This window comes from Marmota marmota, unplaced genomic scaffold (assembly GCF_001458135.2).
Source record: "Marmota marmota marmota unplaced genomic scaffold, marMar, whole genome shotgun sequence".
In the NCBI taxonomy this organism is placed as follows: domain Eukaryota; kingdom Metazoa; phylum Chordata; class Mammalia; order Rodentia; family Sciuridae; genus Marmota; species Marmota marmota.
Window position 1 is genome coordinate 9,177,646 of NW_026000119.1, and position 26,612 is coordinate 9,204,257.

Below are 26,612 nucleotides of genomic sequence, written 5' to 3' on the forward strand. Positions count from 1 at the left end.
CAGAGACCAGAGAGGGGAAGCGAGTACTGTCTCTTTCTGTGAGGGCATTAATCCTACTCTGAGGATTCTTGACTTAATTACCCTGTTGATCTAGTTACTTCTCAAAGGCCACACCTCTTAATACCATTCCATTGGATCTATGGTTTCAACATATGAATTTGGGTGTATGGTAGGACATGTAGTCCATAATAGCCTCTATGTCCCTGAAGAACTTTAGCCTTTTCTGAGTTAGAAAGGAAACTGGAGGAGTTCCCTGATACATATGAGAATCCCTAAGGCCACTACACATAAATACCCTGTAGGTGGCCAAGGGGAGTGGGGATCAGTTAACCAAACATATTTCTAAGAGAAGGAAGAGACCAAATGTGCCCAATGCTACTGGTAAGATAAGTAATGAAAAAAATTATTTAGTAGCGTGAAGGTAATCAGTGATTTTGATTAAAAAAAAAACAGTTTTAGGGGCTGGAGGTGTAGGTCGGTGGTAGAGTGCTTGCTTATCAAGCACTAGGCTCTGGATTTGATCCCCAGCACTGTGAAAAACAAAACAATAAAATTTTAATGGAATGATAGAAGCAAACGACTTGTAGTTTCTTAAAAGTTGAACATAAACATACCATATGATCCAGCCATCCCATTCCTAGGCATTTACTAAAGAGAGTGAAATCATGTCCACAAACTTGAATATGAATGTTCATAGCCCAAAACTGGAAACCTCCCTAATATCCAACAAGAGAAGGATGTACAAACAAATTGTTGTTTATCTATATGATGGAATATTTCTCAGGAATAAAAGGAGTGAACTATTGCCAGGTGCAGTGGTACATGCTTATAATTCCAGCTACTTGGGAGTCTGAGGCAGGATTCCAAGTACCAAACCATCATGGGCAACTTAGCAGGACTCTTTCTCAAAATAAAAAACAAGAAAGGTTGCGCATATAGCTCAATAGCAGAGTGCCTGAGTTCAATCCCAAATACTGTGGGAAAAAAAAAAGAAATGATGTAATGAAGCATTGATATACATAACATGGATGAATTTCAAAATAATATGTTAAGTGAAAGAAGACTGGCTCAAAAGAAAATGATGATAGAGTGTATGTTTTATATGATTCCATTTGTATAAAATTCTAGCAAATGTAAACTTGCCTCTGGTGACAGAATGCAGATACCTGTTTGTCTAGAAAACCTTTGAGAATGATCAATATAATCATTATCTTGACTGTGATAATGATCTCATGGGTGCATACCTATAAAACTCATCAAATTGTATACTTTATGGGCAGTTTCTTATACATCAATTATTTCTTTTTAAAGCTGTAAAATAAACAGTTAATCATAAAACAGAAAGGGAGATAGAGAGGATGGTTAATGGGGTACAAGGGTACAGTTGGATAGAAGGAATAACTTCTGATGTTCAGTAGCACAATGGGATAACTATAGTTGATAATAATTCATTGTATATCCCTAGCCTGCCATCTTAAAAAAAGTTTTGAAACAGGGTCTCACTAAGTTGCCAGGCCTGCCTCTAACTTACTTACCATTCTTCTGCCTCAGTCTCCTTCGTAGCTGGGATTACAGTCATATGCCACCATGCCTGGCCATGGATGGGGTTTTAAGAAAAGATTTATTGTTTACATTTACTTCATAAAAACTTCTCAGGTATTAGATTCAACAATCAATAAAATATCTATTCTCCAAAGCCAATTAAGTATCAAACTGTGCTTTGTGAAGGGTTTTTTATTTTGTTTTTACTCAGATGTGATTAGAGAGTTGTCTTGTTTTAGACTCATTCTATTACAGTTATAGGTGACCTTGACTGAAGTTGGTGTTCTGTGAAAAACTGCTTAGATTAAGCAGGAGAACACCATGGTCTTGCTGTTAAGGCAGATCAGTTACCACCCAATAGGTTGTTTTTGCCCTTCTCCTCTAGTTATAATCAGGCTGCCTGTACTGAAATCCAGGGTTCCTCAACAGCTCTGAACTTGGGCAGTCAACTTCCCTGAGCCTGTTTCCTCAATGCAAAGTGGAGATTAAATAGTGCCTATTTTAAAGGGATGTTCTGAGGATTAAAGGGGTTAATATGAGAAAATCCTTTGAACAGTGCCCAGCACAGGATAGGTAATAGTATGGTTTTGTATTAACAACACCCTGTTTCATTCATTCATTTAACCAACCCATATTTTCTTACGTATATCTTGGGACTGTAGCAATTTATTCATCTCTTCATATTGCCAGAATCTGAATTTAAAATTCTGGCTGAAGAATGTTTGCAAAAGTTATAATAGTGGTTGAAATTTAAATACAGGTTAATTTGCATTTTTTAACCAATCAGCACGATCAATGGTTCATTCATTACGTATCCTTTTCCTTTTCTAGGTCATTATGAGTTGAAACACCCAAAACCAAAATAAAACCGAATATTTAAAACCATACAAAAACTAATTTACTTTCCTCTTTGCTCTTTTTCCCCTTTCCAAATCGAGCTTGTGCTATGTATACCAGCCCTTATAGTCTTCGGGTTTTTTTTTTTTTTTCTTCTAGTTTCTAACGTTGGGCTGTGGGGTTAAAAAACAAATTATTAATCCTCATTTGTCTGGCTCATAAGAGTGTTGTGATGATGCTCATGTATGTGTGTGTGAGGGGGAAGCAAAAGAAAAACCTTTATAATTCAGATCGTTTCAGAAACGCTTGCTTAAGGGAAGTGAGAAATCACCTGTCAAAACCCTGCAAGCATTTCCGCGGTGAGAGGAAGTTTGGCACTCTGAGGCTCCCATAGCTCGCTTTCCAAGTCAATGTGGTGCCTCCTATTGAGCTTTCCCCGGCCGTTTCCGGTTGTGCTTGGAAGCACGAGTTCAGGCCGCCGCTGCGATTGACTGGCTGCTGGCGGCTGCTTGAGCCTTCTTAGAACGGCGGCGGGGGAAGCCAGTCTACAGCCAACATGTCCAGCAGAAATAACAACAAGCTGCCCAACAATCTGCCGCAGTTACAGAATCTGATCAAGCGGGACCCGCCAGCCTACATCGAGGAGGTGAGAGTGGGGCAGGGTTAAACACGTTCCCACCCTGTCGGTTCCGCCAGACCGGCCTCCCGGAATGCAGGCGCGGCGGACACTAGAGGCCTGGGCACGCTCGGTGGACAGACCAGCGCGGGGGGCGTGGAGGAGCCGGAGTCCCGGCTCCCCGGGTGCCTTTAGGATCAGGGGTCCCTGCGGAGGAGAGAAGGGTTTGGGGAAGGAACTTGCATAGAGCTCGTTTTCCACCAGTTGGGCTCTTTGGATCTTCTACCTGATTTGTAGACCTCGCTACCACGAAAACATTCTTTAAAACTTCATCTTGTCTCCATTTATCTGGCTACCTCACTGAGGTGCAGAGACAAAGGACCTGCCCCTATCCTCCACTTTTCATCAGGTTTCTCAGCTGCTGCTTTTCAGAAACTCTTAACACGAATTAGCGGGTAACCCTTGGTAAATCGTATATTGAAATGCTTTCGAGGGACATCAGCTCTGCGCCCTGAGCTGTGCCTGGAAGAAGGCGAGGTGTTCTCGAATGCTAGGGACAGAATCAGGAGCTTAGTATACCTTGGTAAGCCAGGATTCAAACCCATTGGAAGCAAGTGTGACCTGGATGAATTGTGAATATTAAAGGTGTTTGAACTGAGGAATGACAAAATGGAAGTGGTGATTATAATGTAATATTAACCAACATAATTAATACATAAGCTCTAGATTATGATTTGCAACCTATTAATGCATCTGTCGATTTCATTGCAATATTTGCAGAATTGAAAGCTTAGGACTTAATGGGGGAAAACACTGTACAACAATTGACAAGAGTATTAAGCTGAAAGCCCATATATTTCTGTATTTAAAAGCCTTGATTTTGGTTCTATTGTTGATCAATTGTGTAACCAGGGAAGGTTAATCAATGAACCTATGTGTATATTTTAATGTGTGAGAAGGCTCTTTTAGTCACTTAAATGCACATACAAATCCACACATGTTGCCCCTGGTGTGTATCAATGTAATTCTAAACCTTAGGGATACAGTGATAAACAAGGCAGATGAGAGCTTTCTTCTCCTGGTCTTATATTCTAGTGAAGGTAGATTTATAATGGTAAGGGCTGTGAAGAAAATAAGACTGCATAGGAATATGTTAGAGGCTGTTAATTTTGATTCTGTAAACAGAGAATTCTGGCTTTTCTGCAATAGTGATATTGAGCCAGACAGGTCAAAAGCATAACAGAAAAATTAGGAAGGGCAGAAGCTCTTGGTGAAAAAGAAGTGGAAAGGAAGAAAGTATGGCTAAAATGTAGTGAACACAGAAGAGAGCAGTGGAAAATGATGTGGGAAATACAGGGCTGTTGTGGATTTTACAGTTTGTGCTTTGGGTAGCCATTGAAGAGTTTTAAACAGGGAAGTGACATGATCTGATTTATATTTTTATTTTTATTTTATTTTGGTACCAGGGATTGAACTCAGGGACACTCAACCACTAAGCCACATCCCCAGCCCTATTTTGTATTTTACTTAGAGACAGGGTCTCATCGAGTTTTTTAGGGTTTCACCATTGCTGAGACTAACTTTCAACTCACAATCCTCCTTTATATTTTTAAAAATGTACTCTGAAGTTATGTGTGGAAGGAATTGTAGAGGAGTAAGACTGGAACTAGGTAACTTATAATGGCTATTGGAATAGTGCCAATGAAATTATCAATAGAATTAGAACAGATTTGAACTAGTCATGGAGGTAGAGCAAGTAGGACTTCCTTGCTCCCTTGTGGAGGGGATGTAGGAAGAGGGGAAAAGAAAGAACAACAAATGATTTTTGTTTTGTTTTATTTTTTGCACACGGGTAGGTGATAGTGCTGCTTACTGAAGTTCATTCATTTGACAAATATTATTAATTGCCTGTGGTGTGCTAGGCAAGGTGCTGGACCCTGGGACTGTAGTAGTGAACTATACAGAAAAAAATCCCATCCTCATTAGGTTGCATTATTATAGGAGGAAACAAAATGGCAAGGAATATATGGTTTGGTAAATAATGGTAAGTACTGTAAAAAAAGTAAAATAGAAAAGTCCTCAAGTAACTGCTTAAAGTGGATGAGGCAGAGCTGCGTATATATTTAAAGGAGAAGCATTCTAGGCAGAAGGAACAGCAAATATAAAAACCCTGGGATAGGAATGTACTTGGTAGGTTTGAAGAACCTAAAGTAGGCTATTATAGCTCAAATGGGTAATGAGGAAAGGGAGAGTAATCAGAGGTGAGATGGAGCTTAATCTTATAGAGCCTGGCTGTTTTTAAGAACTTTAGATTTTGCTTTGAGTGAGATGGAAGCCTTTTGGGCAGAGGAATTCATGAATAATCTTATGAGATCCGGATCAATGTGGCTAGTTTTGAGGATAGATTGTATTGCAGGAAGGCAAAGGTGGAAGCAGACATAGTTAAGAACCCATTGAAATTATCTACAGAAAAAAAATGGTGCCAACTTTGACCAGGATGGTAATAGTAGAGTAAGTGAGAAATGATCTGATAAGTGGACAATGCCCCAGGGATTCCCAACATTTAGAGGCTAATAATTGCTGAGTAACTATCAAAAAGGACTGAAAAAATTTGCCCATGAAGTAGGAAAGCCAGGTAGTATGCTAGAAGCCAAGTACCAAAGGTGTTCCCACGATGAGGGGGAGACCAAGAATGTGAGGTGCTGATGAATCAAATAAGATAAAGACTTTCAATAAATCTAGCAATATTAATGTCATTAGCTACCCTGATATGAGCAGTTTGGGTGGAATAATGAGTGCAGAAATCTGATTACAGTAGGCTTAAAGGCAAATGAAGTATGATCCCATCTATATGAAATGTCCAGAATAAGTGAATCCATACAGACAAAAGTAGATCAGTGGTTGCCAGGGTCTGAGGGTAAGGGGAATAGGAAATAACTTCTGACACATAGGACTTTTATGGTGAAACGTTTTCTAGAATTAGATAGTGGTAATTAGATAGTTGTTTGACCTTTTGAATATATTAAAAACCACTGAATGGTGTACTCCTAAAGGCTAAATCTTATGTATATGAATTATATCAATTTTTTTTTTAAAAAAAAGGAAAGCAATTAGATTAACTATGCACAATTCAGTTTATTTTGAGACAGAGTCTTGCTGATTTGCTTAGGGCCTCACTAAGTTGCTGGGGCTGGTTTTGAACTTGTGATCCTCCCACCTTAGTCTCCCAAGCCCCTGGGATTACAGGTGTGTGCCACCATGCCCAGCCTGGGCAATTTAGGAGTTTTTCTGAAAAGAAGAGCATAGCCAGATATGTGGTGGCATTTACCTGTAATCCCAGCTACTGGGGAGGATGAGGCGGGAGGATTTCAAGTTTAAGACCAGCTTGGGCAACTTAGCAAGACTTTGTCTTGAAATAAAAATAAAAAGGGTTGGGAGTGTAACTCAGTACTGGGTTCAATTCCCAGTACTGCAGGAGGGAAAAAAAGAGAGAGGGTGGAGAGAGAAATGGAGTGAAAGCTAGAGAGTGAAGTGGAACCCAAAAAGTTTCTCATTAGATGATAGAAATAAAAGCATGTCTATATTCTACTGATGGGGTAAAACTTGATTGAAAGCTGGGAGTGGGGACAGTGAAGAAAAAAATAATCAATCTGGATGGATGCCAGTACTCTTGAAGTAGGGTTGAGGAGCAAAGAGGACACATACTGACTCAGCTATGTTGGAAGAAAATAATGTGCTCTCCACGAAGTATCAGGATAACTTGTCTCTTTAAAAGATATAAATGCCCGATGCCACCCCAGGAGTTTTGGGATACTACTAATATGAACATGCCCTGTTTTGAGTAGTGGGTTGAGGGATGGCCTGGGAGACCTGTGTTTTTGTAGGACATATTAAAGACTGCCTTTTGACTCCCACACTTGGTAAAAGCTGATAAGTGGACACCTAGGATTTTTTTTTTTTTTTTTTTTTTTTAGGGAAACAAAAGTTATGTTGTTTCCCTAAAAAAACTTAAGTTTAAGACATCTTTTAGACATCTAAACAGATGTCAGATAGGCAAATGAATATGAGAATTTGGAATTCACCGGACCATTTAGGGCTGAGCTGATGATAAATAAATATGCATTTTCTGTATATATGTGTCTGTTTCTCACACATATACACAATTTAAAAATACCAACTATGGGAAGCTGGGAGTGTAGTTCAGTGGTAGAACACTTGGCTAACATGTGTGAGCCCCTTAGTTCAAACTGTTACTCCACAGAGAAACAAAACAAAATTAAAAAACAAAAGAGAAAGAAATTGGACTATGGAAGGAGAGTAGCTATAGGACATGGAATTGAGGCCTGGCTCACCAGTTTCAACATTAGACTATTGGGTTGTTAGGACTAATTGCAATGAAATAAATAATGTACATAATGAAGTTGGCATGTAGTAAGTGCTGAAAAAGTGAAGCTATGTAATTTTTATGTGTCTCTTGCCCTTGACTCTTAACATATCCTATCTAGAACTTAGTGTATATTTAAAAGAGGGTAATTTTTGATAGGAGAATTTCAAGTATTTGAAACACACTATGTTTTCTGTCGTGGTATTTTTCTGCTGGTTTGAGTGCTCTCCAAACAGACAATTTATAGGGGTCATCTAGCTAGTAAATGACAGCACAGGGCCAGAATCTGAGTCTTTGACTCTTGCGTATTGTTCTTTATACTACACTACCTAACTTTCTAATGGTAATTCTAAGGAAAGAGTTTTTAGATTATCTTTGATGGCTTTAGGTTTTTCAAAACTCATTTAGAAGAATGCAGATAAGGAAAAAGAAGTATTTTTTTATAAGAGATGCATGTTTTTCTCCATGCCACTGTCAAAGACTTTACTAAATAGTTTTTCATTCTGTACTGAGATACTCTTATAATTGAACATGACAAACTTAAATTTTATTTTTCTACAGTTTCTTCAGCAGTATAATCACTACAAATCCAATGTGGAGATTTTCAAGTTACAACCAAATAAACCCAGCAAAGAATTGGCAGAGCTGGTGATGTTTATGGCACAGGTAAGAAGATAATTTCTGAATAAAACAAAGATCAATGTTACTCACTTTTACAGAATATTATTTTAATAATAATACTCAACCTCATTCCATTCTGGAGTGGAAGCTTAAGTTTTTCTAAAACTTGCCCTTTCTCACAGATTTTATTTTCTTCTACGATGAGTGGAGGATTTGTTAGGTCTTTTCATAGAAACAATCAGAACCAAACTGTCAAACTATTTTTTTCAAATTCATTGAGCAGGTTCTCAATGATATCATTGATATTTTACAAAGACTATAGGAGCTATGAGAATAGCAGGAGAAATAGCACATAGGAAAAAAGTAATTTGGGACCATCTGCCTTTGTGAAATACTTTCCTTTTGCAGAACATCTTAAATCTGTGCATCTCAATTTTAGAAAGAGGAACTTCAGAAAAGCCTTTGCTTTGTTATAGATTGGTCACTGCTACCCAGAACATCTAAGTAACTTTCCTCAAGAACTGAAAGATCTTCTTTCCTACAATCATAGTGTATTGGATCCAGATCTTCGAATGGTAGGACAAGTTTTTTGATCAATAAACTATACTGTGTTTAGGTGTGCATATGATAATGTATTTAAATGACAAAAGGCTGTCAGCTAAACATCTTTTTAAAATGTCAATCAGAAGGGTCACCTTTTCCTTAAAATTTCTGTGGGTTCTCATTTATATCTATAATATAATTCACACTTATCATTGTGGCCTGTTAAGTTCCTACCTGTGCTCTGCTTCCTGCCTGTGTTTGTTCCCTCATCTCCTTTTCTGCTACTCTCCTCTCTGATTGTTCTGTTCTTCCACCATGCCCTGTTTTGAGTAGGTGATTAATTCAAATCTCATATGCATGAAGAACCTTAATTATTATAATATGTAGTTTTTATATAATACTTAATTCAGTAAAGTTATCCATTAAATGGCCAGTTTGAGCATTTAAACATTGTCACTCTAGTGGTTGATCTTGGGTCCTGGTTAAGATCCCTTATACCAACTGTTGTACCCATTTCCCCTATCTGCTGAGAATGTCAACTGCTGATCCCCTCCAACCCCCCAACTTCCACCACCACCTTACTCTGAAGCATAGTCCCCAGCTAAATGAAAGTCCTAGATCTGGGAGGTTACACTCCCAGCTGATTATCATGAACTGCAAAACCCAACTCATGTTGGGTCTAACTGTATTGTAAATTGTACTCCAGGGCTTCCCTGTGATTGCACAAAAGCTAGTCTCCAGCCAAGTAAGTGTCTTTGCTTGGTTTTTCTTTTCTCTGTACTTATTCTGCATTCTTCACTTCTCTTTTGAGAGCATGTATTCACAAGTGACTTACAATGAATCAGACTCTGCTTTTAGGGAACCCAACATAGGCATATCTACCTTTCAAATATCTTTACAGCAGGTACTTACAAAAAATAATTATGATCACAAAGCATACTAATATCCTATGCCAAAACTTGTAAAAATATTTAACTAAGTTTATAGATTTAACATACTACTTATTCTTTTTACTTTTTATTTGTTCTTTTAAAATATGTATGACAATTGAGTATATTCTGACATAGTATACATACATGGAGTATAACTTATTCTAATTAGATCCCATTCTTGTGGTTGTACATGATGTGGACTTTTAACTTTGTTCTTAAAGTTTTCCCAGACTTTGTGTAATTCTACCATTTTTACACTGTTTTGGGGTTTTCTTTTTTGTTTGTATGTTCCCTCCTTGCTATGTTGCTCAGGCCTTGAATTACTAGGCGCAAGTAATCCTTCTGCCTCAGCTTCCTGAGAAGCTGGGACTATAGGCAAGCACCACCACACCCAGCAGTATGTTTCTTTATGTTTTATAAAGATTAGTAAGATTCTTTTGTTTTTGTTTTTTAAATAGAGGTTTCCTTTGCTAGAACATGAAGGATTGAGTCTGAATAGTTAGCATTGCTCTTTAGAGGAATAATTTAGTATATACAGAAGAACTTTTTGTGTTCTAATGTGTGTGTGTGTGTGTGTGTGTGTGTGTGTGTGTGTTGGCACGTGTGGATGCATGTGCTATGGGGAGTGAACCCAGGACCTTGCACATGCGAGGCAAATGCTCTTGCACTGAGCTGTATCTGTAGCCCGGCTTCAAAAAACTGGCAACACAGGTATTTGATACTATGCCCCGCCTATTTTATTGGTTATTGTGATAACCACCAATTCTGATTAACCACTGGACTTTCCATCTAGTTTATTTTGCTGTTATTTTTGTACTTTGGAATCCCCAAGTATTTGTTTACTCTTTCCTGCTTACATAGATGGAAACAGATTGTATTTCTTTGTAGAAGAAACTAAATATCCACAACTTACCTATTTAACGAAAAGCAAGAAAAATTAAACAGATTTTTTTCTTTGACATTATAACTACCTTTTAAAATACTTTTATTAAGTTCTTTTGGGGCCTTATTATTTTGTGTTCACATTGTCACCACTTGGCCAAGGGGGAGCTTCTTAGTTGTTTTAGAAGTATCCCTGATTTTTTTTTTTTTTTAAAGACCTTTCTTCTATATATTTTTATGTGGTGCTGAGGATTGAACCCAGTGCCTTATATATTCTAGGCTAGGGCTCTACCGCTGAGCCCAGTCCCGCCCCTGATATTTTTTAAAGCATCCTTATTATATTCTAGAAGAAATAGTCCCAAGCCCATTCTTATTGTTTTCCCTGTACAAAACAGTAAGCAACCAACTATTCTCCAAATATTTCTTATTAGATCTAATGGAAAGTAGTATTAGAGGTCATAATTTGGATAAGACTGCATATGAAAATTGGTGGTAAGCAAGAATGCTACAAGTCTTGTAAGGTAACAGACTTATATTGATTATTCCAATTTCGTGTATCATTTCATTGTTGCCTGACCTATGTTATCCTCATGGAGTCATTGATCACTAGGGTTTCTCAAATGAAGACAGTCTTCCAGAGAGGCCTTCCTTGACCTCTCTTTGTAAAATTGCCTTCTTCAGTCAGAAAGAGACTGTCTGTTCCGATGCCTAGAATAGTGCCTTGTTAGGAAAAGACCTAAACCTCTTTGGGATATATATAAATGCTCCATTTTCTTATTTGATTTTTTCCCTTTGTCCATAAGACATATACTATAACTATGTTTTCTTTTCCTTTCAAAGACATTTTGCAAAGCTCTGATATTGCTGAGAAATAAGAATCTCATCAATCCATCAAATTTACTAGAGCTCTTCTTCGAACTTCTGCGTTGCCATGATAAGCTTCTGCGAAAGGTAAAGACCAAAAAAGTTTTTCCCTACATCTCATTCTTCCTTCAAGTTATATAAAATGTGGAGAGTTTGGAATCCCTTGAATTCTTTATGCTTTATGTCCTTGAATATGGCAAAGAATAATATTTTTATATTATTTTAGTTGTTGATGGGCCTTTATTTTATTTATATGCAGTGCTGAGAATTGAATCCAGTGCCTCACACATGCTAGGCAAGTGCTCTACCACTGAACTGCAATCCCAGCCCAAGAATAATTTTAACAGGAAAAAAAAATAAACCTTTGTGTACATGCAGTATGGTATTAATAGCTAACATTTAATAGCTAACATTTACTTTGTGCATACTTTGTGCCAGGCACATTCTGTGAGCTTTTGTGTATTTGTTTACTCACAAAGCTCAATGAGATAGGAATTTTCATTATAATTTTTATTAGCACTTTACAGATAAAAAGACTGTGGCACAGAGAAAAAGAGTAACTTGCCTAGGATCACACAGTTTCTGAGTGGTGAGACTGGAATATAAAACCAGGTAATCTGGCTCCAAAATCCAATTCCTTTACCACTGCTCTGTTCTGACTAACTGAATCAGGGCATGGACATTCATAACTGTAACCATCCTAAAAAAACTAACTTTTATTATTGTTGTTGACATTTTCATGTGACCTTGTCTTTGCTATATAAAACTAGAAGCTGAAGGTTTATGAAACAAATTTAAGAAAGAAAAATTAAAAGTTTATATTCATTAACCTAAACCTTTTTTTTTTCAGAGTATTGAAAGACTACTACATTTGATTTTGAATAATCAGCCCCCATCTTTTCCTGCCCTAGACAGTTACTAGTCTACTTTTTGTTCTCTATAGATTAGCCTATTCTGGATATTTCACATAAGTGCAGGCATATAATATACGTCTTTTCTGGCTGTCTTCTTTTATTGAGCATAATGTTTTCAAGGTTTATCCATGGACACTGCATTCTTTTTGTTTCCAAATAATATTCTGTTATATGGCTATACTCCATTGTGTTTATCCATTCATCAGTCAATGGACATTTGGGTTGTTTCTGCTTTTTGGTTATTATGAATAATGCTGCTATGAATATTTGTGTGAACACTGATATGGAAATGGGTTTTTCATTTCTTTTGGATATATACCAAGGAGTGGAATTGTTGGGTCCTGCAGTAACTTGATGTTTAGCTTTTTAGGATAACTTTACTTTGGTTTTTAGCTGCTTTTTAAATTATTATTATAGGTTTGCTTGCTTTTATTTTTTGTATCTTTATGATATAATGAAAATAGGTAAAATTAAGTTATTCTTATTTGTATTTTTATCCAAATTTAATAGGTTAGAAATGTTGGTTAGGTTTAATGTATATGTTTTTGTTTCTTTTCCTCAGACTTTATACACACATATTGTAACTGATATCAAGAATATAAATGCAAAACACAAGAACAATAAAGTGAATGTAGTAAGTACCTTTTTATTGTCCGTGTTTGTAGCATTGTACCATCAATGTATTAAGACTTCTTTCTCTTTCTCTTCAGGTTTTGCAGAATTTTATGTATACCATGTTAAGAGATAGCAATGCAACTGCAGCCAAGATATCTTTGGATGTGATGATAGAACTCTACAGAAGGAACATCTGGTAATAGATATATGACTTTGTCTTTTAAGAAGTAGATTCTTTTTTTCATTCATAATTAGTACAGAGCACATACACAAATACTTTTGATCATGTGCTCTTTGATATACATCTATCATAAGTTAAGTTAGAAGTAAGAATATGGAGGCAATCCAAATGACTAGATAACATTGACTACTGTTTCTTGATTACCTCATTTACCCTTAAGAACATCCTAAGAACAAAGGCAGCCTGTATGGAACTAGCTCCATTTTATAGGTAATGAAATGGAAGGTAATAGAGTAAGAGTTTAGGTATTAAGAGGAAGAGTTGAAATTGAAACCCAGGTCTTCTGACCTCAAAATCTGCCCTACTTCCTTTGCCATTCTAAAGATTTCCAAGTCAGTTACTACTGCACATGTGAAATACTGTATTTCATATACTTTGTTTTGTTGATATAGTGCCCCAACTCATGTCTTCTGCTTTTGTTATTGATGAACTTTATTTATTTATTTTTCTTCCTTTTTTGGAACATTTGGAGAAACTAGAAAAGTTTTTTTTTTTTTAAGTTGTAGTTGGACACAGCACCTTTATTTCACTTGTTTATTTTTGTCTATGGTGCTGAGGATCGAACCCAGGGTCTCGCACGTGTGAGGCGAGCGCTCTACTGCTGAGCCACAACCCCAGCCCTGCTGTTGTTTTTTAATTTCATAAAATCCCACCACCCAAACATGATTAACTGTTAATATTTTATATTTCTTTTGGGTATTTATGTAACATGCATATTTAACTATGGTTGGATTTTTGCTGTATTACAGGTTTTTTCTTCTGGGTTGTTGGGGTTTTTTCCCCCACTTACTTTAAGTAGATTCTGTGTCATTAAAGTACTTCAAATACTTCACCTTACTTGTTGCAAATTTTCTGTCTTAAGAGTGGGCAAAATTAAATGTTTTACTTGTGGTTGACTAATTTAGGAATCCATGACATTTTTTGGCACTGGGGATTGAAGCCAGGGCCTTGCACATGCTCAGTAAATTCTCTACCACTGAACTATACCCTCAGCCTATTTAAAAATTTTGTTTTGAGACATGGTGTCCTTTGAGTTGCCCAGGCTATCCTTGAACTTTTTTTTTTTTTAATATATTTAGTTGAAGATGGATACAGTACCTTTATTTATTTATTTAAGTGGTGCTGAGAATGGAACCCAGTGCCTCACACATGTTAGGCAAGTACTCTACCACTGAGCCACAATCCCAGCCCCTATCCATGAACTTTTGATCCTCTTGCCTCATTCTCCCAAGTACCTGGGATTTATGGGTGTGCACCACCACCTGGATACAAAAACCATGATTTAAAAATTTTAGAGTTGAAAATTCGAATGTCAGAAGTATTTTTTATGTTGTTTCTTTTGTGCCATTGTCTGTACTGTGAAATACAATACAATGAAAATCCACTTCAAAACATTCATTGTCTCCCCCCAGGAATGATGCCAAAACTGTTAATGTTATCACAACTGCATGTTTCTCTAAGGTCACCAAGGTGAGCATTTGTAGGGCTGTGTGGAAACACTGTCTTTGTGGTCTGTTTCTATGGATAGAAGGTAAAGGAGCTGGATATGTAAAGAAGTGGTGGATGGAACGTGGGATTTATGTTTAATGAGGCTTTCTTTGTACTTAGACTACTTCCTTAGGTTGTCTGTGCTGTAGAAGAGTCAAGCAATTATGAGATTATAAAGCATTGTAATGAGTGATAGCTGTTTACATTGTTTTCCCCTCTAATTCTTCTCTTCTGTTAGGCTCTGGTACAATTGAAAGAATTTTAAGAACTGTATTTGACTTTCTGTTAGAAGGGCCATGACATTACTTTTCTTGTGTGGAATGTAGAAATTCTTGGTAGTCTACCTGAAAGACAAAGATAACAGAGCCTGGCAGTTTTTATCCTAAGTTTATTTAATTTTTATGATGCTAGAGATTGAACCCAGGAACTCATGCATGCTAAACATGTGTTCTACCACTGTGCTACACTCCCACCTGTAGGTAAGGATTTTTAAAATTACATATTTATGGGACAGATGACATGTTGAAAACATTTTTAAATTAAACAAAAGGAGCAAAAATCCCACTACACTTTGCATATTTTTCTTTAGATCCTAGTTCATATGTATATGTAAAATGTAAAAAAAAAAAAAAATGTTTTTTTGTTGTCATTGTAAGCTGGGTTAGATAACTGACTTTTTTTCTGATTGGTCTTTAGATACTAGTTGCTGCTTTGACATTCTTCCTTGGGAAAGATGAAGATGAGAAACAGGACAGTGACTCAGAATCTGAGGTTAGTTTAATGATAGATGCTTCTGAATTTTATAATTTCTCAGATTTCATTTTTTTCTCTGAGAACAACTTGTAAAATTTTGGACTACTAGAGTTAGAAAAACTGTTGTATTTCACCTTTGTCCTTCATTGAGATTTTATTCCACTTTGAATTTATCACTTGTATTCAGTAAGATTGATGAAGTAAAAGGCAGATTTATTCCACCTTATTTATTCTTAACTCTAAAGCTATATCTTTATCTTACTATACAAATTTAGAATAAAAATTGCTGCCAGTATATTTTGAGATAATGTCAACATCATAGAAATTTACAGTGGGAGGAGGGGAGAAGATTATGGCATCTTTAAAAGGAAAAATAATCAAGATTTATGACATAATAAAATTTTCTTAGAAGTATTAAAAAGAAATTCTAAAAAGTCTCCCTTTTCCATTTAAAGCATTTTGATAGCTAGATCTGAAATATGTGATAGCCATCTTTTAAACAGTGTGTGATTGATACATTTTTGCTGTAAAACTTTTTAGATACTATGGATAAAATTTGTTTTACTTTAATGTTATTTCTACATTGCTGTTCCTTCTTCAGAGGTAACCATCTCATTTTTCATCCATTTAAATATGGATATGCCTGCATAAAGTCTTATGTGTATAGTAGGTTTTTAAGAACTGTATGAATAACATGTATTCTGCAACTTGCTTTCTTTATATCAATACATATAGATCTACCAGTACAATTAAATCTTAAAAAATAACCTCCACATATTCAGAGTATATTATATATATATGACTTTATTTTAAGCATTCCCATTTTGATCAAAATTTGTTTCTGGTTTCTTTCAAATAAATACAAAGTTGTACTCTGTATATCAGTCTTTAGTAAAAAGCAAAATCAAAATATAAACACAGTAATTTTTGTGTGTGTCTGTTTTTTTTACAGATGGGTGCATATTTTTTTTAAGAGAGAGAAGAGAGAGAGAATTTTTTAATATTTATTTTTTAGTTTTCAGTGGACACAACATCTTTATTTTATTTTTATGTGGTGCTGAGGATCGAACCCAGCGCCCCGTGCATGCCAGGCGAGCGTGTTACCGCTTGAGCCACATCCCCAGCCCAGGGTGCATATTTTTTAATTTAATTTTAAAAATTTATTCATTTTTAATAGGTGTATGCAGAGCAGATAAGAACCGAAAAGTTATTGAAAGGATTATATATTGCTTCTATGCAGATCTATGCCTTGTTTCCAATTTTTTTTAACTTTTATTTTTCAGTTGTGGATGGACACAGTGCCTTTATTTTATTTTTATGTGGTGCTGAGGATTGAACCCAGTGCTTCATGCATGCTAGGCAAGCACTCTACCTCTGAGCCACAACCCTAGCTCCCCTTGTTTCCAATTTTACAAAGTAGTATCTCTTTCAGGATGACGGCCCCACAGCAAGAGACCTGCTAGTGCAGTATGCCACAGGGAAGAAGAGCTCCAAAAACAAGAAAAAGTTGGAAAAGGCAATGAAAGTACTCAAGGTGAGATTGATACCTGGGAAATGAGGTAGGAATCTTAAAATACTGAATATATGGTTTTTAGCTAGAGCTTTATAAGATTTAGAAATCAAGAAATAGCATTTTTTCAAAATTTAGAAATGTGTGATGAATTTTTCAACACTAATTTTTAATAAGATATTCAGCTCTAGCAAAATCTGTGACTTAAATAAATTAATTTGATTAAATTCACTTTCAATTGTTCTGATAGAATGTGCCTGTATTAGGATATCTTTGCTAGACATGTCTTTTTAGAAAAGTATAGAAATTAATTGCATTTACTATTTTATAATGATTATTCTGAGAATCATTAGTTTGGTCCCTCTGAGTGTTTTTTTTTTGTGTGTGTGTGTGTGTGTGTATGTGTGTGTATGTATGTCTTGGGTAGTACTGGAGTTTGAACATAGGACCTTGTAAATGCTAGACAAGCCAGCTACCCCTGAGCTATATCTCAGCACCTCCTCACCTCTTTTTTTTTTAATATTTATTTTTTAGTTGTAGTTGGACAGAATACCTTTAGTTTATTTTTATGTGGTGCTGAGGATCGAACCCAGGGCCTCACATTTGCTAGGTGAGTGCTCTACCACTGAGCCACAACTCCAGCCCCCTCTTCACCGCCCCCCCCCCTTTTTTTTTTTTTTTTTTTAGCTTTCTATCAAGGTAGAGTCTTGCTAAGTTGCTGAGGCTAGCCTTAAACCTTTGGTTTCCCTGCCTTACTCTCCCATGTAGCTGGGATTATAGCGTGTACCACTATGCCCAGCTCTTCTATTTTTAATTGTTTGTATTTCCAGATTCCTTTAAGTTTCACAGATTCTAATGCCTAGAAGATTCCTAGGGTTTAATCTTAAATGGCAAAAACCATCTTTAGTTCTTTCAGTCGAAAGAAAGGTTTTTAGATCAAGGGTTTTTTTTTTTTTCTTTTTACATAGTCTACTAGACATGTTAACAGCCTTTAGCACCATAGCACATTGAATTCCAAGGGCAATATCATTATAATTCAGATTGAAAAGGTGTTTCGCTCTGTCTCTTTTAGAAACAAAAGAAGAAAAAAAAGCCAGAGGTGTTTAACTTTTCAGCCATTCACTTGATTCATGATCCCCAAGGTACTGTAGTTATAATTTCCTAAGTTCCTTATTGGCTTTATCTCTGCCTGTTTTGTTTCCTGCTTTCAGGATTGTCAGGAAATATATGATCCCTGGCACTTAATAGACATAAGTGCTTAATTTTTTCTATTTGGTTATAGCCTAGAGAATTGTATTGTTAAGGAATGATTTCCAGTCTGGCAAGATAACAAAACTGGATGAACAAGTTTTTCAGAGATTCATATTTTTAACAACACAAAAGTAGTAGAATATTGTACTTAAACGAAAACTGATTGTCTGTTTCCTTTTTTTCTAAACTGATCTTCAGAAACCAAAAGTCTGGGAAACTGTATTCTAAAACACTAGTTCTCAAATTAGGTCGCACATTATAATCACCTGGAGAATTTATTATAGATGTATTCTGATGCCCGGAGATTGTGACTTAGTTTGTATGGAGTGTGGCTCTCTGTACTCTACTGTATAGCAATATTTGCTAACCCCTGTTCTAGGTCAGTACTTTTCAAATTTTATGATTTATACAAATCACCTGGAGAACTGGTTGAAGTGCAGATTCTGGTTCAGCAAGGCACAAGTAGGACCTGAGATTCTACATTTCTAAGAAGGTTCCAGGACTGACTGCTGCTGGTCTGTAGACTATATTTTGAGAAACAAAGCTCTAAAGAACTATTAAGTGAAGCCCCATATTAAACAGTTACTCTAGATATGGATGCTTAAAACTTTGAGGCTCTTAAAGATGTGACTTTGGGCACCATAAAGTGTATTCATCTGTGTTTGATCTTTTCACTGATCTAATTATGTACAAACCATAGACCCACACTGTACTTCTTTGATCCTCTCCTTTCCAGATTTTGCAGAAAAATTACTAAAGCAGCTGGAGAGCTCTAAGGAAAGGTTTGAAGTGAAGATGATGCTCATGAATCTCATCTCCAGATTGGTGGGAATTCACGAGGTTTGAAATACCTTATGTTTCTCTTCTAAAATCTTAGAACTAGAAATATTCTCAGTAAAAGGAAAGCCATTAGGTAAAGCAGTGTCTTAATTTTTTTTAAATTTTTTTATGTGTTCTTTTTAGTTATACATGACAGTAGAATACATTTTGACATACATACATGGAGTATAACTTACCATTTTTGTGGATGTACATGATGTGGAGTTACACTGCTTATGTATTCATATAAGAACATAGGAAAGTTATGTCTGATTCTTTCTACTGTCTTTCTTATTTCCATCCCCCATCCCTTCCCTTCATCCACTTTGTCTAATCTAGTAAACATCTATTCGCCCCCATCCCCACTAGCTTATTGTGAGTTAATATTTGCATATCAGAGAGAACATTCAGCCTTTGTTTTTTTTGGATTGGCTTATTAATATTAGCATGGCAGTCTCCAGTTGCTCCATTAACTGGCAAATGCCATCATTTCATTCTTCTTTATGGCTGAGTAATATTCCATTGTGTATATGTACCACATTTTTTTTATCCATTCATCTGTTAAAGGGCACCTAGGTTGGTTCCATCCCTTAACAATGTGAATTGAGCTTCTATAAACATTGATGTGACTGTGTCACTATAGTATGTTGATTTTAAGTCCTTTGGGGATATGCCAAGGAGAGGGATAACTGGGTCAAATGGAGGAATCTTCATACTACTTCCAGAGTGGTTGAACCAATTTGCAGGCTCACCAGCAATGTATGAGTGTACCTCTTTCCCCATATCTTTACCACTGTTATTGTTCCTTGTATTCTTGATAGTAGCCATTCTGACTGCAGTGAGATGGACTCCCAATGTAGTTTTAATTTGCATTTCTCTAATTGCTAGTGATATTGAACATTTTTTCATATATTTGTTGTTTGATTGTATTTCTTCTTCTGTGAGGTGTCTGTTCACTTCCTTTTTCCATTTATTGATTAGATTATTTAATGATTTTTTTTTTGGGGGGGGTGTCAAATTTTTTGAGTTCTTTATATATCCTGGAGATTAATCCTCTATCTAAGGTGCCATGTAGCAAAGATTTTCTCCTATTCTGTGGACTCCCTCTTCATATTCTTGATTGTTTCTTTTGCTCAGAAGAAGCTTTTTGACTTGATATTATCTCATTTATTCATTCTTGGTTTTACTTCTTGCACTACAGGAGTCTTGTTGAGGAATTCTGTTCCTAACCCAGTTTCCAACAATGATGGAAATTTGGCCCTGCTTCTTCTTTTAGTAGGTACAGGATCTCTGGTAGAATGCCTAGGTCCTTGATCCTTTGAGTTTTGTGCAAAGTGAGAGATTGGGTTAAATTTCATTTTGCTACATGTAGATTTCCAGTTTTCCCACACCATTTGTTGAAAAGGCTGTCTTTTCTTTACTGTATGTTTATGGAGTCTTTGTCTAGTATGAGATAACTCCATTTATATAGGTTTGTCTCTGCGTCTTCCATTCTGTCCCATTGGTCTTCATGTCTGTTTTGGTGACAATATCTTGCTGTTTTTGTTGCTGTACTCTGTAGTATAATTTAAGGTCTGGTGTTATGATGCCTCCTGCTTCACTTTTCTTGCTAAGGATTGCTTTGACTATTCTGGGCCTCTTAATATTCCACTGATTTCATGACTGCTTTTTCTATTTCTATGAAGAACATCACTGGAATTTTAGTAGGAATTGTCTTAAATCTGCATAGCACTTTTGGTAGTATGGCTATTTTGTCAATATTTATTCTGCTTATCCAAGAGCATGGGAGATCTTTCCATCTTCTAAGATCTTCAGTTTCTTTCTTCAGTGTTCTGTAGTTTTCATTGAAGAGGTCTTTCACCTCTTTTGTTAGATTGAGTCCCAAATATTTTCTTTTCTTTGAGGCTATTGTGAATGGGATAGTTTACCTAATTTATCTTTCAGTTGATTCATAAATGATGTCTAGGAATGCAGTTGACTTATGGGTGTTAATTTTATATCCTGCTGCTTTGCTGAATTTATGAATTTTAGAAGTTTTCTAGTGGAGTTTTTTGGGTCTTCTATATATAGAATCATTCATTGACAAATAGGGATAGTTTGAGCTCTTCTTTTCCTATTCATATCCCTTTATTTATTTATTTATTTTTCCCTGTCTCATTGCTCTGGCTAGAGTTTACAGAACTAGGTTGAATAGAAGTTGTGTAGGAGGGCATCCCTGTCTCGTTCCAGTTTTTAGAGGGAATGCTTCCAATTTTTCTCCATTTAGAATGATGTTGGCCTGGGGTTTAGCATATATAGCTTTTTTGATCTTAAGATATGTTCCTATTATCCCTAGTTTTTCTAGTGTTTTGAACCTGAATGGATGCTGTATTTTGTCACATGCTTTTTCTGCATCTACTGAGATAATTCTGGGATTCTTGTCTTTAAGTCCATTGATGTGATGAATTACATTTATGGATTTCTGTATGTTGAACCAACCTTGTAGCCCTGGGATGAACCCTACTTGATAACAGTGCACTATCTTTTTAATATGTTTTTGGATGCAATTTGCCAGGATTTTATTAAGAATTTTTGCATCTATGTCATTCAGGGATATTGGTCTGAAGTTTTCTTTCCTTAATGTGTCTTTGTCTGGTTTTGGTATCAGGTTGATACAAATCTCATAGAATGATTTTGTAAGCATTCCCTCCTTTTCTATTTCATGGAATAATTTGAGGATTAGTGTTAATTCTTTGAAGATTTGCTAGAAGAACTCAGCTGAAAATCTGACTGGTTCTGGGCTTTTCCTTGTTGGTAGGCTTTTATGCTGCTTTCAATTTCATTGCTTGAAATTGATCTGTTTAAATTTTCAATGTCCTCTTGATTTAAGTTATGTACGTCATATATCTCTAGAAGTTTGTCAATGTCTTCAAGATTTTCTGTTTTATTAGAGTATAAATTTTCAAAATAGTTTCTGGTTGTTGTCTGTATTTCAGTAGTTTTTTGTTGTTGTTGTTGTTTAATTTCATTGATTTCTGCTCTGATTTTAATTATTTCCTATGTTCTGCTGCTTTTGGCATTGATTTGTTCTTCTTTATAGGGCTTTGAGATGTAATGTTATGTTATTTTTTTGGTAACTTTCTCTTCTTTTAATGGATAAGCTCATTGCAATAAACTTTCCTCTTAGCACTGCCTTCCTACTGTTCCAGAGATTTTGATATGTTTCATTTACCTGTTAGTATTTTTTTATTTCATCCTGATTTCTTCTGTTATGCATTGGTCATTCCAGGTATAACATGGATTTCTTCTGTTATGCATTGGTCATTTGCAGGGTATAGTATTCTTGGCTAGCATCCATTTTCTTTCAGAGCTTGGTATGTATCATTTCAAGACCTGCTCTCTTTGAGGGTCTGGGTTGAGAAATCAGATGAGATCCGGATTATTTTCCTTATAAATGTTACCCATTGTTTTTCTCTGGCAGCTTTTAAAATTCTATCCTTATTCTGTATGTTAGGCATTTACATAATAGTGTACCTTGGTATAGATCTATTGTAATTTTGTATATTTGGGATCCTGTAAGCCTCCTGTATTTGATTTTTCATTACATTCTTTAGGTTTGGGAAATTTCCTGATATTATTTCATTGAAAATATTGTGCATTTCTTTGTTTTGTATCTCTAAGCCTTCATCTACCCATTAAATCTTAAAATTTGTTCTTTTCAGGTTATCCCATTATTTCTTGGAAATTCATCTTTTCTCCATGATCAACTTTATTTTCTAGATTATATATTTTGTCTTCATTGACTAAAACTCTGTCTTCCAAGTGATCTAGTCTGTTAGTGATGTCTTCCATTGAATTTTTAATTTGGTGTATTGATTTCTTCATTTTTAGGATTTCTGTTTGATTTCTTTTTCAGAATCTCTATCTCTGTATTGAAGTGATCTTTCACATCCTGAATTTTCTCTCTGATTTCACTCCTTACATCATCTTTTACCTCACAGATGAGTTTAACTCTGTACATTCTAAACTTCTTCTCTGATATTTCCACTGTGGCGTTGATGGATTCTGTTATTGGAGTATCTTGGTTTGTTTGGGGTGATTTGTTCCCTTGCTTTTTCATGCTGTTTGTGTATCTATCCATCTAACAATATGGGTCTGAGGCAGTAGAGTTTCTCCAGTACCTCACTATTTTGGGTAGACAAGTAATAACATCAACTAATACAAACAACATACAGCATTAAATCAAATAGTTCCTACTATGATGTCTACAATATTAATTGTCATAGTAAACAGAAATTATATGACAATTATTGTCTACAATAAAAAAAGTGAGTTTGCAAAAGCGTTTACAATTTCAAATGGTAGACAGTGATAGAACAGAAGTGATGTAGGATGTAATGATTATGAAGGAGCAGAAGAGGAGATAGAAGTGAAAAATTGATAGAAGTAAAAATTTAAAAATTACAAAACAAAACTATGTAATGTTTTGAACAGCCAACAATAAAAAATTAAAAAATAAAAAAAAATAAAATAAAAAAATAAATAAAAAATAGATTAATCAAACATCCTAGTCCTCAAAAACTGACCCATGAAAAATAACTGGCTTCAAAAATGATAGAAATGAGAAAAAACATCAATATGAATATGTATAAATGTCCATGAACCATTAAGGTCACAAACAGAAAACAAACAAACAAAGAAGACACAAAAAAACATGAAAAGTTAAAGAATTGTTTCTGTTGGAGTTCAAAAGATTCTCAGTTTCTCCTCTCAGCAGTGTTAGGTGGGGTTATCTGGAGTGTGATACTGCACCCTGTGGGTGGATTGCTAGAGTAAGAGAGATAATCCCACAGGCACAATTCCTGGAGGTGGGGTTTAGGTTTAGGTGGGCTCCAGGCTCTTTGCTGAATACCAGTTGGTCTGGAGATTTTATATCAGTGTACCTCCAGGCCCAGCAATTCCTGGTCCACACTAGAAGACTGTTATCTCAGGGATCTCCTTGGGTTTCACTGTTGTGGTGGAGCCAATTCTTAGCCATTATGTCACCTGTGGACCACACTTTTCCTGGCCTCGGGTTTAGTCATCAAATCCAATCTCTTCCTCCCATGCCCTTTTAAATTCCTGGTCAGGTGCATTTCTCCCAAGCCAATCCTGCAAGCAGCCTGATTAGAGGGATAGAGGGAGAGCCAAGTAGGTTTCCACAACCAGTATTCCCCTGTGTAAACCTCTCTCCATGCTTGATTTTCTCCTGATCACTTAGGCACAGTCTGTGTCATGCAGTGTGGGTTTTCCAGGTCTGAATTTCAGGCCAAACTCGGGTTTCCCAGGAAGCGACTTCCCCACTTGCCTGGCCCCACACTGCACCGTGGCTGCAAAATGGTTCCTTTCTCTGTCTTCTGCACCAGGAGAGAGTTGGCTTCTTTCCTGCACAAGGATATTGTGCACTACTCCATTCGGTTTAGTCTAGCTGTGTCTTTCATTTCTAAACTCCCCATACCTCCAGGCCTCCCAGAAAATGTGGTTCCTTAATTCCCTTATTCTCCCACTTTGCTCACAGAGGGAGTGCTCTTGCTGGTGCCTCCGGCCATGGCAGTAGCTTTGGCACTGGGGATTTTTTTCTTTATTTTATTGTATCCAACCTCCTGAGTCCCTAATCTGCTTAGTATTAAATTCCAGGAAAGCCCTTTCCCTTCTTTTTTATTTTTTTGCTGAGAAGCTGCCTAACTGCTTTCTTGGTTTCATGCCACACAGCAGCTGGGAAAGCAACCTTTTCTATTCTACCATCTTGAAACCTCTCTTGAAGTATCTAAATTTTAATTCCTAAGCCATTTATACCTATATTATTAAGAGAACTATATAGTCTTTCTGTCTGAAATAGTTACTTTGATTACTTTATTTTCTTTCTAGTTAAGTATTTATATTAATTTGTACATATGTCCATTTTATTGGTAACTATTTTGTGTTCTATTTTAATATTTCTTATTAACTTTATTTCACATATGCATTTTTCCCAAGCCATTATTACCCACATATTTTTATTGACTCTTAACTACATTTTACAATTTGTTTAGCCCTCTAAGGCCTTCTTGACTTTCTGATCTCTCTGGTAGGAAATTGTCATGTTTGTAAAGATGAACTCCATGGTTATTTATTTTGTATTAAATTAGATTGTTAAAGTTCCTTAGTGGTGTATGTGTTTAGATGTGGTATACATATATGGGAACTTCACACATATTCTTAGTATCATTATAGAAAAAGAAAGATGCCTAAAAATTCAAGCCTTAAAGAAATGACTGTTGAGGTTGTTTCCTGTCAATTGTACCTAGTGACTGGTATCTACATTTTAGTGAATATATTGCTTTTTCTCCCGGGGTTATATTCCCAGTGGGATCACCAGGTCAGTTCTTTTTACATTTGTGTAGCAATTTTATGTCTGACCTGAATTTGAGTGTGATAGGAAAGCAAAAGTGGTTTGTGATTTAAACAGGAATTGTTGGAAGTAATACTGGAATTTCACACTGACTGTAGTTAAATATTCATCTTTATAGGGGATCGAAGTCTTCCCTATTCCTTCCCAATAACATATCTTCATTTTGCTTTGTGGCTAAAATAGAAAAGATTGATTTATTCCCAAATGATGAACCTTGAAAAATCCCAATCCATCTCTAAAGTTTCACTTCTTGAAGGTAAACTTTATCGTGTCTGTAATAACTGGACCCTTGTCAATTTTGTTTATGTAGTGTTTAGTGTTAAAATGCAGAGCACAGAGTAATTCATATAGCTAGGCCGGGAGATAATAACAAATCAGGACTATAGGAGTTTTGGTGTTCAAATTATACTAGGTCTGTTCATATTTGAATTTCTATTTTGTCTCTTGCTTTGAAGCTTTAATATCAGTGTTATTCCTTCCTATAATCCCTTCTCTTTGAACACAGAAATATTAGTTCTGTAGCCACACCAATTTTAAATGTGGATGAATATTGTGTTTTGGTTGCCTTTCTCTCCTTTATTCTGCATGCACTTTCTTCCTCCATTACATAATAAAAATAGTAGCATAGTGTCAGTTCAAAGAGATCCTTTTCTTAGTTACTCCAGCATATTGAATTGGGCTGGGGCATGATTTCTTACTGAGACAAAGCAAAAGTAACAAATGATTCCCAGTGAGTTGTCTTGATGATATAGTTGCATTATAGAAAACTGAACCTCCATGCTTCAGGTTACATAAATACTAAAATCAGTGTTTCTTCTCTCCACAGCTTTTTCTCTTCAACTTTTATCCCTTCCTGCAAAGGTTTCTGCAGCCCCACCAGAGAGGTAACCTGCCCACTTGCTACCACTTGCCATGTCCCCTTGGTGATCTTAGTGTTAGAATAGCTATCCAGAGCCTTTTGTTTTGGAATCATTAAAGACCCTGTTAGGCTGGGTGTGGTTGCAGTCTTCTGTAACCCTAGTGAGTTGGAAGGCTGAGGCAGGAGGATTGCAAATTTGAGACCAGCCTCAACAATTTAGACCCTGTATCAAAAAAAAAAAAAAGGACTGGGGGGTGTAGAGCAGAGGTATAATGCGCCTAGATTCATTCCCCAGTACCACAGTCAATCAATTAATCAATCAATAAGATAGTGTTAGGAGTAGAAATGTGTTCTATAACAGACAAGGAGAGAGAAGCTCTTACATTTTCTTGGTATAGTCGGCCATGGGTTAGCTGTTCTAATTAAAATTAATTCTAATTAATTTTAAAATTAAAATTAATTCTAATTAATTTTAAAATTAAAATTAATTCTAATTAATTTTAAAATTAAAATTAATTCTAATTAATTTTAA

At 35.9% G+C, this 26,612-nt stretch overlaps 1 protein-coding gene across 1 annotated transcript in view; it reads left to right on the forward strand.

Moving 5' to 3' along the window:
* The first annotated feature begins 2,796 nt into the window (after positions 1 to 2,796).
* Positions 2,797 to 26,612, forward strand: part of Sdad1 (SDA1 domain containing 1) — a 45,112-nt gene continuing 21,296 nt past the window's right edge. The window contains exons 1-12 of the mRNA XM_015499285.2: positions 2,797 to 3,025; positions 7,941 to 8,045; positions 8,477 to 8,575; positions 11,198 to 11,308; positions 12,698 to 12,769; positions 12,846 to 12,946; positions 14,404 to 14,461; positions 15,176 to 15,250; positions 16,665 to 16,766; positions 17,815 to 17,884; positions 18,730 to 18,833; positions 26,048 to 26,105. Of these exons, the coding sequence (XP_015354771.1) occupies positions 2,936 to 3,025; positions 7,941 to 8,045; positions 8,477 to 8,575; positions 11,198 to 11,308; positions 12,698 to 12,769; positions 12,846 to 12,946; positions 14,404 to 14,461; positions 15,176 to 15,250; positions 16,665 to 16,766; positions 17,815 to 17,884; positions 18,730 to 18,833; positions 26,048 to 26,105 (1,045 nt within the window). The 5' untranslated portion in view covers positions 2,797 to 2,935. The remainder of the gene's footprint in view (positions 3,026 to 7,940; positions 8,046 to 8,476; positions 8,576 to 11,197; positions 11,309 to 12,697; positions 12,770 to 12,845; positions 12,947 to 14,403; positions 14,462 to 15,175; positions 15,251 to 16,664; positions 16,767 to 17,814; positions 17,885 to 18,729; positions 18,834 to 26,047; positions 26,106 to 26,612) is intronic.